The 19,102-nt window shown below is 35.4% G+C and overlaps 1 protein-coding gene across 2 annotated transcripts in view; it reads left to right on the top strand.

Annotated features, from left to right (window-relative positions):
* The window catches only part of nup210 (nucleoporin 210), an 83,747-nt gene extending 69,187 nt beyond the window's left edge, over nucleotides 1-14,560 (top strand). Inside the window, exons 36-40 of one of the 2 annotated variants that reach the window (XM_059333875.1) lie at nucleotides 942-1,192; nucleotides 3,402-3,606; nucleotides 5,511-5,630; nucleotides 8,635-8,712; nucleotides 12,759-14,560. In XM_059333875.1, coding sequence (XP_059189858.1) covers nucleotides 942-1,192; nucleotides 3,402-3,606; nucleotides 5,511-5,630; nucleotides 8,635-8,712; nucleotides 12,759-12,862 — 758 coding nt within the window. In that variant the 3' untranslated portion in view covers nucleotides 12,863-14,560. Of the gene's footprint in view, nucleotides 1-941; nucleotides 1,193-3,401; nucleotides 3,607-5,507; nucleotides 5,631-8,634; nucleotides 8,713-12,758 lie in introns of both variants that reach the window. The other variant, XM_059333874.1, reaches the window with a different exon arrangement.
* The last annotated feature ends 4,542 nt before the right edge of the window (nucleotides 14,561-19,102 follow it).

The raw sequence follows: 19,102 nt of genomic DNA, 5'->3' as shown, positions 1-19,102 counted from the left end.
TGTCTGTTCTTCTGTGAAAATATGTCATCTAAAAACATATTCCTCATCCATAAATCCCGGTCGATTGGTTTCGAGGGTTCAAAGTCCAGATCAGCAATAAAATAATCGGCACTGTTTTCATCAGATCTCTTCCGTCTCTTACTGCTGAGCTCCTCCGCTATAGTCGTCTTCCTCCATGATTTAAAGTTCTGGAAAAGTCAGATGTTGCATTGTGACACTCCCGCATGTATTCTGATCATGATTCTGATGCATTTCATTGGCCAAGAGACCGATAATGCGGTAATGCTTTCCCGGCGTCAATGGGTTAAGGCTGTAAGCCTTTGACAGTTTTGAATCTCGGTGTCCTTCGTTTTAAATGTAGATCATGAATTGCATTGGTTGAAAAGTACCTCTTAGCATCTCTTAACTGTCCATACTTATATATTTTTTTTTTACATAATTTTCTACCTTTTCAGAAAATAAATATATATTATAAATTAAAGAAAATAATTCCTTTAAATCTAACCCTGGCACACTGTTTATCCGTATGCTCTGCCCCTTGTGTAATCTGTATCTGTGTTGCCCATGGAATGAGTTTGCAGGACTATAAAAGGTGTCCAGATGATGTATTGAACTAAGGAGACTCCGTGTTGGTAGAAAGCTCGGGTCTAATTGTGTTTGGGCTTTGGGACCCCAGTTGCTGGCTTGTGTCTGAGGGGGTCCACTGTGTGTACGAGGCTGTAACCACTCGGCCGAATCCCACCGTGGTCCTAAAGGGAGCATGTGATTGTGAAATGACCCTCCATGACAAATTCAGTTATTAGAACCGAGTGGGAATATTGCTTTTACATATCTTGCACCTTTTGAGACCACGCTGGCACTAGGGATCACACGCTGTGAGGTGTACAGATCAATAATTAATCTTGAACCGTCACTTTCACCTCTGTGTATTCTCGCCGCAGGCTCCTACACTTGTTCCATAACCTTGCAGCCAATGACTGACCAGCAGACCCGTGTGCTCAGCATGTCCATGACCAGCCTGCTGGTGAGCGCCGGCCTGGGGGGCGGAGCATCCTCTGGGGAACGAGTCAGCGCCAGGCTGCCCATCGAGCCGGGCCTCTACTCCGACCAGACCGAGCTGCTGCTTTCCAGCCTGCACCCGTCGGCTGAACTCACCGTGTACGGCCCCGCTGCTGCCCTGTCCAACATGGAGGTCAGGCAAACACTGCTTGGTGTAGAATCCCTAATCAAAATGTCCCACAGTTACTTTTTTTTTGCAGTTTGTAAGTCCCTCGGTAGAATAAACTTTTTTTTTTTTTTTTTTTAAACATAGGATTTTGTCGTGTTAACATATAACATGGCAAGTCATATATTGAACATCCTATTTTTTGTTTTACCCTGCCCCCCCTCCCATTCCCTCCCCCCATTTCCCTTTACTGGTACACATAGTTATAAAGATATGCATATACATATATGTTCATATATACATACATACATCTACATACATATACACACATACAGTTAAAAACAAAACAAAAAAAAAACAGCAAGACAATCAAATCTTCAAAAGCAAATGGATAAATAAAATAAAATACAATAAAATAAATAAATAAACCTATATAAAAATGGAAATTAACTCAAGGTATATAAAAATCCAAAGGTAAAGTCTCGAATGAAAAAAAAAAAATATATATATATATATATATATATATATAAATATATATAAATAATAATAATAGTTACCTTTTGCTCATCAGCAACTATGTCTTATTTTGGTTTCACTCTTTAATTATCTATGTCTGCTGTATTCAAATGCTCAATCAGATTACCACATACTCCTTCAAATTTGTCCGGTCTTTGTTTTAGATTATACATTATTTTCTCACTGGGGATGCAGGAGGTTAATTCAATAAGCCAAAGAGAGGGTAGGGGCGCCTCCTTGCTTTTCCATTTGAAACCTATGCATTTATTGGCTATGGTCAAAGCTATTCTTATGAACCTAGCAGTCCCCTAGCAGGGCTAACCTTGGTTCGGATGGTATATTCATTTTTGTTACTTTGGATATAGTTTTAAGAATAAACTTATTTTACAGGAACTGTTGCCAGGCTTTCTCTGGCAGCTGTTTTGATAACTTGGCAACTATTTCTTGGCCTTTGGTTGGTATCAGTAGCAACCACATTGTAAAATATAAAAAAAAAAATAGATAGTAAAACATGCACCAGGAAGAAAAAGTAAGGGTTGTGCATTACTGATGTTTAAAATACCAGAAAACAAGACACATGCCTGGTAAAATCTGTTAAGCCCTGTTTCAAGAACAAAATATATATGTACACTACCGGTCAAAAGTTTTAGAACACCCCGATTTTTCCAGAATTTAATTGAAAATGATGCAGTTTAATGTCTCAGTGTACTCTGAAATGAATGCACATTTGCAACATTTAAAATTCTTGATTGAGCATGATAGTGTTTTGAAAGTAAAAAAAAAGATTCAAAATCACATTTTATGTTGGACTAAAGGACTAAAAAAAGACACAAAATGACTAAAAAAAGACACAAAATTACCAAAAAAGACACAAAATGACTAAAAAAAGACACAAAATGACCAAAAAAAACTCAAAATGACAAAAAAAGACACCAAAAGACACAAAATGACAAAAAAAGACTCAAAATGACAAAAAAAGACACAAAATGACCAAAAAAAGACAATAAATTACCAAAAAAGACACAAAATGACTAAAAAAAGACACAAAATGACAAAAAAAGACTCAAAATGACAAAAAAAGACACCAAAAGACACAAAATGACAAAAAAAGACTCAAAATGACAAAAAAAGACACAAAATGACCAAAAAAAGACAATAAATTACCAAAAAAGACACAAAATGACTAAAAAAAGACACAAAATGACAAAAAAAGACTCAAAATGACAAAAAAAGACACAAAATGACCAAAAAAAGACAATAAATTACCAAAAAAGACACAAAATGACTAAAAAAAGACACAAAATGACCAAAAAAAGACTCAAAATGACACAAAATGACCAAAAAAAGACTCAAAATGACAAAAAAAGACACGAAAAGACACAAAATTGACCAAAAAAAGACACAAAATGACTTACAAAGACATGAAAATAATTTAAAAAAGGACAAAATAGCCCAAGACTCCATAGAGTTAAGTTGTTAATCCATTTCTTGTTCCCTGAAAAAGGCCTACTTGTATAATTCTGAAATGTACATTATTTTTCAGTTTTGGTTAAGCTTACCTTTTTTTATTTACCTCTGGCAGTTCACCACTTACCTTTGGACCCTTTCAAGCTGTTCATTTGACTTGAACTGCTTGAATTTCAATAAAAAATGGAAAAATTGGGGTGTTCTAAAACTTTTGACCAGTAGTGTGTATAACATCTTCCTATACCTTGTTTAGGTGGTGTCTACTTCTCCCAGCATTGCTGTCCAGGAGACTGAGGTCCACCGTGGCTTCCCCAGTTTCTCCAAGTACACCATCAGGGCTGTGGACCCCCAGGCAGCCGTCTCTGCTTCCATTTCCATAAGCAGCTCCTCCGGCGGCCAGAGTATCGTCATCCCAGTCACTTTGACTCACGTGGCTGATCCCAACGCTGCCAAACTAGGTCAGATATCCTCTCAGAGCAGATGACAAGGCACAAGGTCATGTTGCTTTCAGCGTAATTTATGTGTAAGGTCACACGAAAGGCAGTAAGGCTATCACGCTTTTCAAAAGAAATCCAGATTGAACAAACATAATCACTTCAAGGTAATTTCATCTCCATCCACATGATTCCTTTTTTTGTGTATTTATTAGGGCCCGAGCAGGCAACGACCTGCGAGGTCCCTATTGTATTTCGAATGATTTTTCTTTTTTTTCTTTTTATTATTCTTCTTCCCAAATGATCGCATATTTCACTGCCTGAACATACCCCAAAACTCATGAAACTTTTAACATAAGTCACACCTGGCGAAATTTTTTTTAATCTATTGTCATCCTGAATTTTCACCACTAGGTGGCGCTATAATAAAGGAAAGTGCGTTTAGGCTAATAACTTCCACATACTTTATCGCACATTCAAAAAACTTATATCCACGCGTTCACTGGGTTGTGCTGAATCTCATGATATAAGCCACTCCCATTTTCGCCTACCGTTTTTATTTCGCAAATTCGCGAAATGTCGCAAACCTACTTTTTCGAACTCCTCCTAGGCAATTTCAACGTTTTGCACCAAACTTTGCACACAGCATCTATGGACCCTCATGACATAAAGTTATTAAAAGAATTTTGATAACCCAAAGAATACTCAAGTTATTAAATAACAACTTCCTGCAGGTGGCGCTATTATCAAGACAAAACACAAAGTGTTGCATATCTTTTTATTGTTTTCATAACAGAAAAATATATACAAATTATGTATACAAATTAGAGATAAATGGTGGAGCTATAACAATATGTTTTGGTTTTTTTGACAGAGTTTTTGACATTAGACAAACAAAACAAGGGTATAACATAAATGGCACAGCAACAGAATAACACTAATTCAGTTTTTAGACATTAAATCAAGAAAAGGTTGCCATATTTTAAAGAAGATATCCTCTTTAGTAGATATGATGTACCTGATTTTCTCCAAGTGTCATACATTTCCCAGCTCTCTCAACCACATTTCAAACGTAGGAGCCCTTTCAGATTTCCAAAACTGTAGAATTAACTTTCCATCCACATGATCAAATACTTCCGTCCATTTATTCCTGCTGCTGTAACTATGAGGCAGTTGCATTTGATCCACAATTTTTCCATCGTTATCTTCCTGTTGGTACAGTAGTTTGAACTCAGGAGCAGTGAAATATAAAAAAAAAAAGGGAAAATGTGTTTTGATGGCGTCACAATGTACAGTACAGGCCAAAAGTTTGGACACACCTTCTCATTCAATGTGTTTCCTTTATTTTCATGACTATTTACATTGTAAATCCATCAAAACTATTAATGAACACATGTGGAATTATGTACTTAACAAAAAAGTGTGAAATAACTGAAAACATGTCTTATATTCTAGTAAGCAAAGGGTGGTTACTTTGAGGAATCTAAAATACAAGACATGTTTTCAGTTATTTCACACTTTTTTTGTTAAGTACATAATTCCATATGTGTTCATTCATAGTTTTGATGCCTTCAGTGAGAATCTACAATGTAAATAGTCATGAAAATAAAGAAAAACGCATTGAATGAGAAGGTGTGTCCAAACTTTTGGCCTGCACTGTAGCTATTTTCACTGTTTTATTGCTTTTAGAACAAGTAAAACTGTTTAGTTGGACAGCATTTCAGTCATCTGTTGGGCATAATAAGCACACGAATGAGGCAGATTTTCAGCAGCCATCATTTAATCCAGATTTCAAATTTCACGACCACCGTTACGAGCATCATTATCCCTCGCAGCCGCAGCTAATATTTGTTAGAGTTTCATATGTTCTCGGCACTTTGAAGAGGTTTTGACAGCCTGTTATCTCATCCACCACACTCTCACAGCAGCTGCTCCTCCAGTTGTTCCCGTCGAGGGGGGCCACTCCCTGCACAGCTTCATAAACTCCTACCAGATGATGTTCTTCACCCTGTTCGCTCTGCTGGCCGGCACAGCCATCATCATCATCGGTGGGTCACCATTACTGTGGAAAATGCTTTTTCTTGTAAAACGGAGCTAGCTGGAGGCTCTGTAATACATGCAATGTTTGAATACCTAGATTATTATGTATGATAATGTGAGTGTTTAACCCATTTAGGCCTAAAACGCCTGGAAAAAATGGCTGTAAAGCCTCTGGGTGATTTTTCAGCCTCTGCAGCAGATAGAAATGAAATTCAAAAAGTATTTGAGAGCTTATAGCTGTTATTTCTGAGCTCCCTCCGCCATGATTTCAGTTCTGGAAAAGTCCCATGATGCATTGTGACACTCCCACATGTATTCTGATGCATTTTATTGGCCAAGAGACCGAAAATAGGTGGAAAAAACTACAAAACGACATATCCGTTTTCCCGACTTTAATGGTAGAATAACGCAGGAGTGCCCCTGGTTTTAAGTGCATTTTTTTTATTTTTGAGGATCTACTTGGTTTTTGGTTACTGGTATAGTTTATGCTTTAAATTTGCTTTTCTGCTTTCCTGGCAGTGGCTGTTCTAGACCAGTTTTACTGTGGGGGCCAGTGTTTTATATATATTTAAAAACTGCAAAAGATGATATTTAAGCATTTAAAACCTTTATTTTACCTTATTTAAAAAATCTCATTTAAGTATATTTGGAAGATACAAATACATTGATTGAAAAAATGACTGACCAACAACAACAGTAATTTTTGTACAACAATGATATTTCTAATTTTTGTGCACAATTACTTTTTTTTTCGTTTTGAAAGTGCAGTATAGTGAGAATGATCTTTTTTTTAAGATACACAAGCTTTTATTGCTTTTATTTAACTACACAATGTACACATTTTGGGTTCCTTTTGTGTACAATGCAATATTGTTTGAAGAAAAACTAGGTAAAAATTGTTCCATCATTCATCGTTATGAATTGATCATTTTATTATTAATTTGACCCAGGGGCCGCAAAACGACATAAAAAAACGACATATCCGTTTTCCCGACTTTAATGGTAGAATAACGCAAGAGTGCCCCCGGTTTTAAGTGCATTTTTTTATTTTTGAGGATCTACTTGGTTTTTGGTTACTGGTGTAGGGGTAAAAGCTAATTTAGGTCAATTTTGCTATCGGAAATTGACTAAATTAATATTTAAAACTTTAAATGAATTAAAGTTACTCAGTCTCGGGGCACCATAATAATGTAGGGGTATCTGGTTTGGATACACATTGCCTCCAGCAGGGGTACCAAAATATTTAGAGGTAAAGCTAATTTAGTCAATTTCTGATAGCAAAATTGATCTAAATTAGCTTTACCTCTAAATATTTTGGTACCCCTGCTGGAGGCAATGTGTATCTAAACCAGATACCCCTACACTGGTATAGTTTATGCTTTAAATTTGCTTTTCTGCTTTCCTGGTATTGCTGTATTTGTATTTTATTCTATTTAGTGGGTTTTCACCTGACAGGCCTTAGTCACTTAAGCGCAAATTGGCCTGTTATAAGGCTTTGTTTTCTAGTTTCTGGGGTTTCTGGGGTCTTGTGCCTTTTATAACTATAGTTTAAACTGTAAATCTCTAGTGCATTTTTGATTTTTGAGGATCTACTTGGCTTCTGGTTTCTGGTATAGTTTATGCTTCAAAATTGCTTTTCTGCTTGCTCTGGTATTGCTGTATTTGTATTTTATTCTATTTAGTAAAAAAAATGCTCTTCTTTTCTCTTCTTCTCTTCTTTAACATATAGCTCTCCTGTAGCGATTACAGTTAGCTCTTAAAGTTCTGTACTTACTTGATTCCTGTGGTCTAAGTCTAGTACCTTCAGGTTGAATGCACTTATTGTAAGTCGCTTTGGACAAAAGCGTCAGCTAAATCAGCTGTTCTCAACCTTGGGGTTGGGACCCCAATTGGGGTCGCGAGATGATTTCTGGGGGTCGCCAAATCATTTTGGAAGTCAGCTCTGTCTCCACTGTGTTAAAGCGTTCATGTGTTAATGTGTTTTAGTCTTTTTGGTCATTTCATGTCTTTTTTTAGTCATTTCATGGGGTTTTTTTTGGTCATTTTGTGTCCTTTTTTTGGGTAATTTTGTGTCTTTTATGTCATTCTGTGTCTTTTTCTAGTCATTTTGTCTTTTTTTTTGTCATTTTGTTTCTTTTCTGTGTCATTTTGTGTCTTTTTTTGGGGGTCATTTTGTGTCTTTTGTCATTTTGTGTCTTTTTCTAGTCATTTTGTCTTTTTTTTGGTCATTGTGTTTATTTCTGTGTCATTTTGTGTCTTTTTTGGTAATTTTGTGTCTTTTTTTGGTCATCTTGTATCTTTTTTGGTCATTTCATGTCTTTTTTTAGTCATTTCATGGGGTTTTTTTTGGGTCATTTTGTGTCTTTTTCTAGTCATTTTGTCTTTTTTTGGTCATTTTGTTTCTTTTCTGTGTCATTTTGTGTCTTTTTTTGGTCATTTTGTCTTTTTTTGGTCATCTTGTGTCTTTTTTGGTCATTTTGTGTCTTTTTTGGTCATTTTGTTTCCTTTTTTGGTCATGCGTGTGAGATTGTGTTCAGTGAGCGGGGGTCGCGGACAACATGCATGTTAAATTGGGGGTCGCGACTCAAAAAAGGTTGAGAACTACTGAGCTAAATGACATGTAATGTAATGTAATGGTAGAAATGCGGTAATGCTTTCCCGGCTTAAATGGGTTAATATGAATTTTTTTGAGTTTCATCTTATTCTTTAATGAAGTTTGGCTTGTGTGAATAATGGCAGCTGAAACGAGTAATTTCTTTTATATATATATTTGAAAATGAACGCCTTCAACATTCTAAGGCACTGCGGGGTCAGCTTGTCTTTCATAACAAAAGGAATTTAACAAGTCCCCTCACGGCTGAAGCATTGTCATAACATGACAAATCTGTGTTCAGCAGTGGCACTCACAATTTGAAGTTGCGAAGAAATTGTGTGATTCCCTGGAGGGTTTCTGATACTGAGCTCTTTAAACACTGTGATGATGTGTTTTAAATGTGTTTTTATTCCCTGCAGTCCTCCACACTGTGTTCAGCCAGAGGGAACAAGCGTATCACCCTGCTTTCATCCAGAGGACACCGCCACCCACTTCAGGTAGGACACACGTCCCCACTACGCTTATTAAACAAATAAAGACTGAAGCATTTAAAGGGTTATACCACTTAATGTCATCTCGCTTTAGTACAGAAGCCCAGAGAGAGTCAAGGGATGGAAACACTGATTAGGGCTGTGCCATATCGTATCGTTCACGATAATATCGGTATATTTTTTTTATGGTTATAAAAAAAATGCATATCATGATATTGGCAACATTCCTACTTCTTGATGTAGTGGCGTAAGGTTGACATTAGCTAACAATTAAAGTTGTTTTAATCACAAAAAGCTCCTTACTCTCTGTCGTTAAACACATGCATTTTTCAAAATAAGAGCACAGTGTGATAACAGAATCCACCACAGAACTTACAAGAAGACTGTCAAAATAAGATGCCTTTAATAAAACATACAAGAACCTTTATTCTCCTTTATAAAATGTCATGAAAATATGAAAACCCCTAAATGGTTATTTTTATTATTTGCTCATACTCAAGAGTCAAGAGTATTTTTTTTTTATTTGGCAACTGTTGAGATTTGCACTTCACACTACATTTTAGATTTTTATTTATTTATACAGACTGAAAAATCATATTTTCTGTATCTTTTTAAGTATTTTGTAATAAAGTCAAGAACATCGTTATCGCAAAAATAGCCTGAAATATCGTGATATTCTTTTTAGGGCCATATCGCCCACCCCTAACACTGATACATTTTCTAAGTCAGATTTAAAATCGTTTGTGTTTATGACTCAAGAACAGGTGGAAAATTTGGTTTTGCCAGAGTAATCTTTACTTTGTTTCTATCTGTGAAACAGGTGGAGGAAATAGTGTTGCCGGGCAAATTTTTGATTGCTTTCTTTTTTTTAAATCTTTTTTTTCCATCAGTGAAAATTCAGGATAGTACGATTCTTTATCTTTTATTTTCTTCGAAATGGGGCCCTTATTTGAACTATTAACATGAAATTGTCTTGAAGATTTTTTACTAGCAAATGAGACCATAGTGTTGTCCTAAAAAACAATTTCTGAGGTAATAAATCAAGTGAGAAGTTTTCTCATTTTGCACTGAAATGGATGGAGAGAATTTTTTTGCAGCCAAACTTGGCGCCCCCTGCTGGAATTTTCAGTAGAATGCAGCTTAAGGCACTTCCTGGTTTGCCTCCCAGCTCAGACCCTCTTGTGGCTGAAATTAGTATTACAAAAACAAACTCATAGAAAATAGGATTTAAGAAGATTTTTTTTTCTTTTTTAATAGTCACCAGTGGAAAAAGAGTAACTTTGAAAAATGAACCTGAAAAACTTTTTTTTGCACCCAGCAGGATTTTTCCCCCATCTGCTTCACAGGCAAAAATACAGAAGGAAATTAGAAACAATTTAGATTAGATTTAAAAGGCATTTTAGTCTTGAACCTCTCACCAATTGGGCTTGGACCAAAATGCCTCCTGATAGACCTACAACCAATTACAGCAATGAAACATCTCATGTAGTGCTGAGCGACACATTCAAGTTGTGTTTAGTTTGATTTTGTCTGTGGTTTGACCGTTTTATCTTATTTTCATGAGTTACGTGACAATCTGTCTGTATGGTAGAGGTACCAAATGCAATTAAAACAACAAAAAACAAATCCAACATGAGCTTGGCAGGTGAGTCTGGTGTCCCAGGTTTGGAGAATATTTTTCTCACTTGCCTCTCAAGGCTTCTGCAATTGGATCCGTAAAGAGAAGTTTGTTCAACCCCTAAATCTGTGTTGTCACTGGGCTGTGCGGCTCCACTGAGAATTAATTAGAAAACATAGAAGAGGTGTCTGACAGCAGACAGGACAATTTTCTGGCAGTAAGAATAGATTTTTTGATGAAATGCTCACCTCGCCCATTGTAAATAAAACCTCATTTAGATGTAAAAAACCAAGCAAAAAAAAGTATTGTTTCAGTCCCCAAGTCTCCAATTTATTGTGAATGACTTTGCTGCAGGCGGTGTTTGATTTGACAATTTATAGCCTTTGCTCCGGCTGCTACAGTGTGTTTGAGAGAGATGTGTACACGTTACCAATATAAATGAGGCTGTACATTTGTGATTTGTTCAGCCAAGTGATATTTCATTTTAAATTCTGTCATATCTGATTAAGCTTAACTAGTAGCAACTGATTTGCTTTACATATTACTTGTTTGTAATATTTTCCCTTCATAGAGTGTAGGGATGGGTACCGAATTCGGTACTTTTAAAGGTACCGACCGAATTCCGTCGGTACTACCGAGTATCGATTCATGTAAAATCAAACGGTACCATGTTTCGGTACCTAAACGGCGTTAACTTTAAACTGATCATTGATTTCAACCTGTTTTCATTTGACGTCTTTGATTAACAAGCGTACTGACGATCGCACTATTTTTTTATTTACCTCCTCGTCTGGTCCTGTCTGCTCACCGCGGCCACTAGCTGCTGCCCTCTTCCACCCCGGCGCAGAGACGAACAGCCGGCTCTAGGCCTGCTCGCCGCCAGCTGCTAGCCGCTAGCCGCCAGCTGCTATCTCTCCAATGTCTCTACCCGGGCTTGGCCTTCGTCTGCCTCCAGATTGGACCTTCCTTACTCCGTTTGGTCTCTCCATTCTTCTGTAGACCAGTCATTAACAGCTAGCAGCTAGCAGCTAGCTCTGGTCCTCCGCTAATACTCCGCTCTTCAACTCAGGAATATTACCTGCCACTTTACCCCAAACTGCCTCGCTGAAATTAAATCCCTCAGACTCCTGCGTCATCCTCAATATGTGCACAGAGCAGCCCGACTCAACTTTGTTTACTCCAACCATGCCACGCCCACAATACTGTCTGACCGGTGCTGCGCCGCACCGCTACGACGTCATCACAACAAATCACACGTGCAACCTTTTTTTTTTTTTTTTCTCCGTGCACTTGCCACCTGAGAGCGCTCCTCTGCATTCTTTGATAACACTGCAACCTTCATGTTACAATAAAACAATAAAGCACTGCTCATCCTGGATTTTATATTGTTTTGATATATTTCTTAAAGTTTATATTTTGAGAAATAAATATGTTAAATTGAAAAAAATAGATTTTATTATTAAACAAATTAGATTAGAATTGTAGATGCAGTTTTAACAGCATTATTTAGGTAAACTGAAATCGATTGCAGCAGCAGGTAATGGGAGGGAAGTCCACTATGTAAATCATGGGTCTCAAACTTGTGGCCCGCGGGCCAATTACGGCCCTCGTGACAATATTTTGTGGCCCCCTCTCATATGAAAGTTTAATGTGAGTTTTATATGATTGTCCCTTTACCGTGTTGTGTGTGGAAGGTCACTTTATTGCTCCAGCTGGAGCTTTGTTTCACTTGTTTCTATGGCGACTTTAACAAAAAGAAAGGTAGCTGCTACCGGACCGTTATGTTGCCGTGTCTTTTTGTGTCTTTTTTTTTTATTTTGTATCTTTTTATTAATAATTTTGTGTCTTTTTTTGGTAATTTTGTCTTTTTTTTGGTAATTGTGTATTTTTTTTGGTAATTTTGTGTCTTTTTCTAATAATTTTGTATTTTTTTCTAATTTTGTCTTTTTTTGGGTTCATTTGTAATTTTGTGTCTTTTAGTAATTGTCTTTTTTGTCATTGTGTGTCTTTTTTAAGTAATTTAGCTTTTTTCTGTCATTTTGGTTTTTTTTTTGTAATTTTGTATCTTTTTATAAATAATTTTGTCTTTTTTTGTAATTTTGTCTTTTTTTTGGTAATTTTGTCTTTTTTTTGTAATTTTGTGTCTTTCTAATAATTTAGTCTTTTTTTGTTATTGTGTATTTTTGGGTTCATTGTGTCTTTTAGTAATTTTGTGTCTTTTTTGTCATTGTGTGTCTTTTTTAACTAACATTTATTGCCACATAAACAAGCGCAAAAGTACCGAAAATTGGTACCGTTGAGTACCGGTACCGATTCCCAGGTACCGGGTATCGGTACCGTATCGGTTCAAATGTGAACGGTACCCATCCCTTATAGAGTGACTGGTCTATTCTGCTGCTTTATGTACTCAGTGCTATATTTGGCTTTTTTTCAGGTTTAGACTGTTCTGCAGCGAATTCCTTCAACCGTACGATACCGAGGATGGACCCAAACAGCAGCCCCAGGTCACGCCTCTACTCTCCAGACTACAAGTCCTGATGAAGCTCTCTGTCTGGTCTCTATTCTTCAAAAGTAGAACACCACAGGCCATTAATGCATATTGAATGTGCCTCTGTCTCTCAGTGAGAATGCTGTGGGCCGTGACTGCAAAATCTCAGTTTCACTCAGTTGTATTCACATGTTGGTACAGATGCTTCAAAGAAACCTATTTTTCAGATTTAGCCGATAAGTTAACTCATAAGAACCCATGGTGACACCCTCGTAACAAACACTTTAAATCGTCTAGAATCTCAGATTAAACCCATTTAACAAGTCTAACCCATTAATAGTGTGTCCTGTATTGCATTTAACTTGTTCTGACCATATTTCCTGTCACAATTTTGATATATGTTAAGGAGATGCAAACAAAAATGTTATTTGTTATTTGTTTTTTTATTTATTATTAATTTGTTGCTTAAAAACAAATCTGAAAATTTGCAATAATTTGTTGTTAAACAGCATTATTAATGCCTCAATTTTAATATATGTTGTGGAGATGCAAAGAAAAAGTCAAATTTGTGTTTCTGTAAGCAGAAAATGTCTAGTTAATTTATTTTAAAACAAGAAATATTATGAACACAAACACCATCAACGCCCAATGTAACGTTTATGTCACATCACAGATCTTTGACATTTAGGTGTAGTATTTTTTTTTTTTTAAACATCATAAATGTGTATATATATCCCCCATTATTTTCCTTTAAAGATTACTTGGTCTGGGTTCTTATGGGTTAAGAGCTGCGACACAATAACAGGGCTATTTTTCTTTGTGTGTACGTTTTTGTGTGTGAAAACAGATTTATATGCGTGTCTTTTTTTGTGGTTTGCCATGGCAATAGCTTTTATACAAAAATGCCCTGTTATTAACAACATCTTTTTGAGAAGTTCTTAAAAAAACCAAACCACTAGTTTGTGCTTAAACAGGGCTGCTTTTTCTGTTTGTTCGCCCATGACTTAATATATTTAACATGTGACATTTAGTAACTCAGGAGGAACCTCTTTCTTTGTATGACAGAAAGCAAACATTCACTTGAAAATTTTTTATTTTTATCATCAGAAAACGTCCTTTGTTTTGTTCCTGCTAATACATTTTGTGAAAATGCCGTCCACTGAAACCTCCTCAAAGGTGAAGAACCCTTCAAATGTGCATAATCCAAACTGACAACAGGTTGGTTTATTTCTGTTCTGGGCATTTAAACTTCATTATTTAACATGACTGAGTTTTTTGAGCCATATCGCATGCAGCTCTTGTAATTCATTAATGTGAAACTGTTAAAGAATGTGAACCATCATTCAGTTTTATTTCAGTGTTGCTTCAGCGTAGGAGCAATCACATATAAACTGAATCTGTAACGTTTCTGTTCCAGTTTGTTTTTACCCGACAACATTTCCGGGAGATTGATGTAGCACTGTCGAATTGCTGAGACGTAAGAGTGTGACTTTGTTTTAAATAAGATATTTTTGTATTTGAGGAAAAAAAATGTTGGAAGGAATCGTATTTATGTTAGCTAGTGAAATTCTGTTTTACTGTAAGAGGAGTATATGTGATAATCAGACGGCTTCAGTGCTGTTTTTGTGTTAGTTTGCCTTACAATCATATCCGAACAGCTTTCAGCACATAATACAAAGACATGTTTGTTTGTTTGCTTGTGTGAATATGCTCTTGCCTTTTGCTAATTAAAGTTTGTACTTTTCACATTTCTTGGAATTATTTCTTATATAACTTTGGTAACGCTTTATAATAATAATAATAATAATAATAATAATAATAATAATGCATTTTATTTATAGGCGCCTTTCAGGACTCTCAAGGTCACCTTACAATAAACAATTAAAACAAAACAATAATAAAACAGCAATGGCAGTAATAATAAACAACAATGAAACAATTACAAATTAGAACAATAAAGACAACAATGACAGTAATAATAAACAATAAACAACACTGAAACAATACAGAGAAAAATTGTAATTTAAAAATGATGAATATTTTAGGGATATTTATATTAAGGTCCTTGTAATAACCATTAATTAACAAGTAATAAGGCGCTTGTAAGTCCTTACAAGATGCTTATTAACATTATTGTGTGTTTATAAGCTTATATAAGTGTTAATAATGGCATTACAAACACCCATGACCCACCCATTATGTCTTTGCCATGCCTTTATTAATCTTATTTTGTTTGCTTATTGATATTAAAATATACTTTATTGCTCCTCTATTATAAGTTAACTATGCTTTTTGCAACTACCGGATTTAAAGCGAGAACAATGCCTTATTACTTGTTAATTAATGGTTATTAAGGACCTTATTATAAAGCGATCTTGCACTAAAAAGTTTACAAAATAACATTGACAATTGAAAAAAACATCTTGTCTGAATACGTAGAAGATGTAGACCAGTCTGAAGTAAATACTGATTTTCTTTTTTTTTCCCCTCGACTTGCAACACTGATTCTGTCACTCACACCCACTCAGCCAGTGATTTCCTACACCAACATCCTGTGAATTAATTTTCTGCATCAGCGCCGTTTCATTTATCTGCTCTTTTAGACACTTTGTTCTCCTCCTCGTTACATTTGTTGAAATCTAATCTATAATCTTATCCTATTCACTAACAACTAGTAACTGCTCTGTAGATGCAGTTTCAACAGCATTATTTAGGTAAACTGAAATCGATTACAGCAGCAGGTAATGGGAGGGAAGTCCACTATGTAAATCAGGGGTCTCAAACTTGTGGCCCGCGGGCCAATTAAGGCCCTCGTGACAATATTTTGTGGCCCCCTCTGATATGAAAGTTTAATGTGAGTTTTATATGATTGGCCCTTTACCGTGTTGTGTGTGGAAGGTCCCTTTGAGCTTTGTTTCACTTGTTTCTATGACGACGTTAACAAAAAGAAAGGCAGCTGCTACCGGACCATTATGTTGCCGTGTCTTTTTTTTTTAATTTTGTGTCTTTTTTTTTATTTTGTATCTTTTTATAAATAATTTTGTGTCTTTTTTTTGTAATTTTGTCTTTTTTTTGGTAATTTTGTGTCTTTTTCTAATACTTTTGTATTTTTTTGTAATTTTGTCTTTTTTTGGGTTCATTTGTAATTTTGTGTCTTTTAGTAATTGTCTTTTTTGTCATTGTGTGTCTTTAAGTAATTTAGCTTTTTCTGTCATTTTGTCTTTTTTTTGTAATTTTGTGTATTTTTTTGTAATTTTGTGTCTAATAATTTAGTCTTTTTTTGTAATTGTGTATTTTTGGGTTCATTGTGTCTTTTAGTAATTTTGTGTCTTTTTTGTCATTGTGTGTCTTTTTTAAGTAATTTAGCTTTTTCTGTCATTTTGTCTTTTTTTGTAAATTTGTATCTTTTTATAAATAATTTTGTGTTTTTTTTTGTAATTTTGTCTTTTTTTTTGTAATTTTGTGTATTTTTTTGTAACTTTGTGTCTTTCTAATAATTTTGTCTTTTTTGTAATTGTGTATTTTTGGGTTCATTGTGTCTTTTTGTAAGTTTGTGTCTTTTTTGTCATTGTGTGTCTTTTTTAAGTAATTTAGCTTTTTTTTGGTTATTTTGATACTGCCTCCAGCGACCCCCAGGTAATTTGTGTTTGTGACCCCTTAATGTAAATGTAAATTCCTCGTTATAAGAATCAAATGTTTCTGTGTATAATTCCACTTCATGCCGAAGCCTGTAAACCCACCACAGTCTGATGTCCTACACACAAACTGAGGGGATTAGGAGAATGTGTGTGTCTCTCAGCTCCCTGAGGATGTGTAAAGGTCTGCGACATCTGATCAAATATCTCCCATCTGTCTGTGACGCTGCTCTGGACTGCTGTGGTGGCTCCCAGTCACCTCGCTCATTTGTATGCCCTCAGCAGCCGCCTGCAGGTCACCGAACGCTACACAAGCTTAAATAGCTGAGCAGACAAGACTGCAAAGTTGTGCTACACGTCAGGGCTGCAACCATCTGACTAAACCCAGCCAGCAGACAAGAACACAACAATCAGAAAATTAAACTAAGTCAAAGGTGATATGAACAATGATGATTTATTTTACAATAACCAAAGACACACTAAGGTGCACTGTAAAAAATGTTTGTAGAAATCACAGTAAAACACTGTCAAATTGCATCAGGAATGGGGCGTAAAATTAAAAATTGTGTATCACCGTAGTAGACACTTTTAATTACCTTAAATCAAGGAATAGCACAATTTTTACTTTTACTGTCATGAACTGTAGGAAACGCACAGTTTTGCTGTAAAAATATAACATTTTCATATAAAGTTAATGGAGATTTGCCATGATGTGTGAATGAATGACACAATTACCTTAAAAATAACTAGAATATTCAGTCTAAATTAGTTTTTGCTGATTTTTAAATTTACAGTAGAAAACCCCCTCACTGTATTTTTTACGGTGAAGTTCTGGCAACCACAGCTGCCGGTAATTTACCGTAAATTTAACAGATTCTTCTTTTACAGTGTGGGGGAGGATGGGACAAGTGATTGTGCCAAAAGAAAGGTGAAACAAATATAACAAAACGAGGCCGATCTAAACTAGCTGTGAAGAAGAAAAACAAACAAAAGGCCTAACTAACTTATCTACAAAAAAGGCTTTCAGAACAAAACAGGGGTGGCACAACCAATAAACTAATGGAGTAACAGAGAATAACCTACGTGATGCGAAAATGTACAGGGTACCCCCAACTTACCTAGTCCCAACCAAGGTTATTATAGTTAACGAAAACTAACGAAATAAGGAAAACTAGAATTGAAAAAACATTTTCGTTAACTGAAATAAAAATAAAAACTAGAGTTTTTAAAAAAAAACGATAACTGAAACTGTATTTTGTGGTTACAAAACTAACTAAAATTACAGTGAAAATGTCCTTAGTTTTCGTTTTTGTCAACTTTTTTCATTCATAATTCAGTGTTTCTATTTGAACATGCAACACATGGTGAATATGTTTACTGAGACTGGGATCAAAACACCCAGAACTGTAAGAGTTAATAACCTTATTGGGGCTGAGATAATAAACCAAAGGAAATAAAGGAAACATTTATTATGACCTTTTTGAATCACGCACCCAACACATAGCCCATTACAAAAAAACTAAAACTAACACTAAAACTAATAAAAACTAAACTAAAACTAAGCATTTTCAAAAAATAAAAACTAAACTAAAACTAGAAAACTCACTCTAAAAACTAACTAAAACTAACTGAATTTGAAAACAAAAATTCACAACGAAATTAAAACTAAAGCTAATGAAAAATCCAAAACTATTATAACCTTGGTCCCAACCTCACCACCACACAAACCAATTTTCTTTACCAAAGTCAGCAAATGCATCGAAAAACAAAGAGAGAATGAAGGCCCAAGATGTCCTCCATTTAAAAGGGTCTCTTCCGTTGTGATTGTCCAGCTGGGGATGCAGGGAGCCAATAGGAGCACTGCCTGGCTACACAGGTAGCAGCTCATCAGTAATCACCTGCAGGTTATCATCCCAATCACTGACAGTCTGTGCAGGAATCACCTGAAAACACATTTTTTTCCTTTTTAGTAATTTTTATTATTTCAAATGGCTTGAAAAATAGTGCCTATACCTGCAGAATCAATTTTGTAGTCTTTGAAAAAATGTTGTTATTCCCACAACAATTTTCTTGCTGCCCAAGATGATGAGTTAAAATGCTTGTTTTGTTCGACCAGGAGTCTAAAACCTGTAGATATTCAATCCACAATGATATATTGCAAGCAAAAGTAGAAATGCTGCATATGTAAGAAGCTAAAGCTAGAAAGTATCTGGAATTTTTGCTTGAAAAATTACAGTAACAATCATCAGAAGTGTGTTAGTGTTAGATAATCAGTCGTTACTACTCGAGGCTAATGGCAGGATATTATGTTTACAGACACATAAAATCCACAAACGTGCTGCTTCATATGAAAAAATAATCCTGAGTGGGACACAGTAGCAGCAGCTATACCCTTTGCCAGAGGTGGAAAGTAACTAAGTACATTTACTCAAGTACTGTACTTAAGTACAATTTTAAGGTACTTGTACTTTACTGGAGTATTTCCATTTTATGTAACTTTATACTTCTACTTCACTACATTTTGAGGCAAATATTGTACTTTTTACTCCGCTACATTTAGCCGACAGCTTTAGTTACTTTTCACGTCCAGATTTAACATAAAAAAATATGATCAATTTAAAGTGATAAGACTTTTTACAAATCAAATATTATAAC

This window comes from Centropristis striata, chromosome 5 (assembly GCF_030273125.1).
Source record: "Centropristis striata isolate RG_2023a ecotype Rhode Island chromosome 5, C.striata_1.0, whole genome shotgun sequence".
NCBI classification, from domain to species: domain Eukaryota; kingdom Metazoa; phylum Chordata; class Actinopteri; order Perciformes; family Serranidae; genus Centropristis; species Centropristis striata.
Note: the sequence above shows the minus strand (reverse complement) of the source record. Positions and strands in the feature narration are given on the sequence as shown.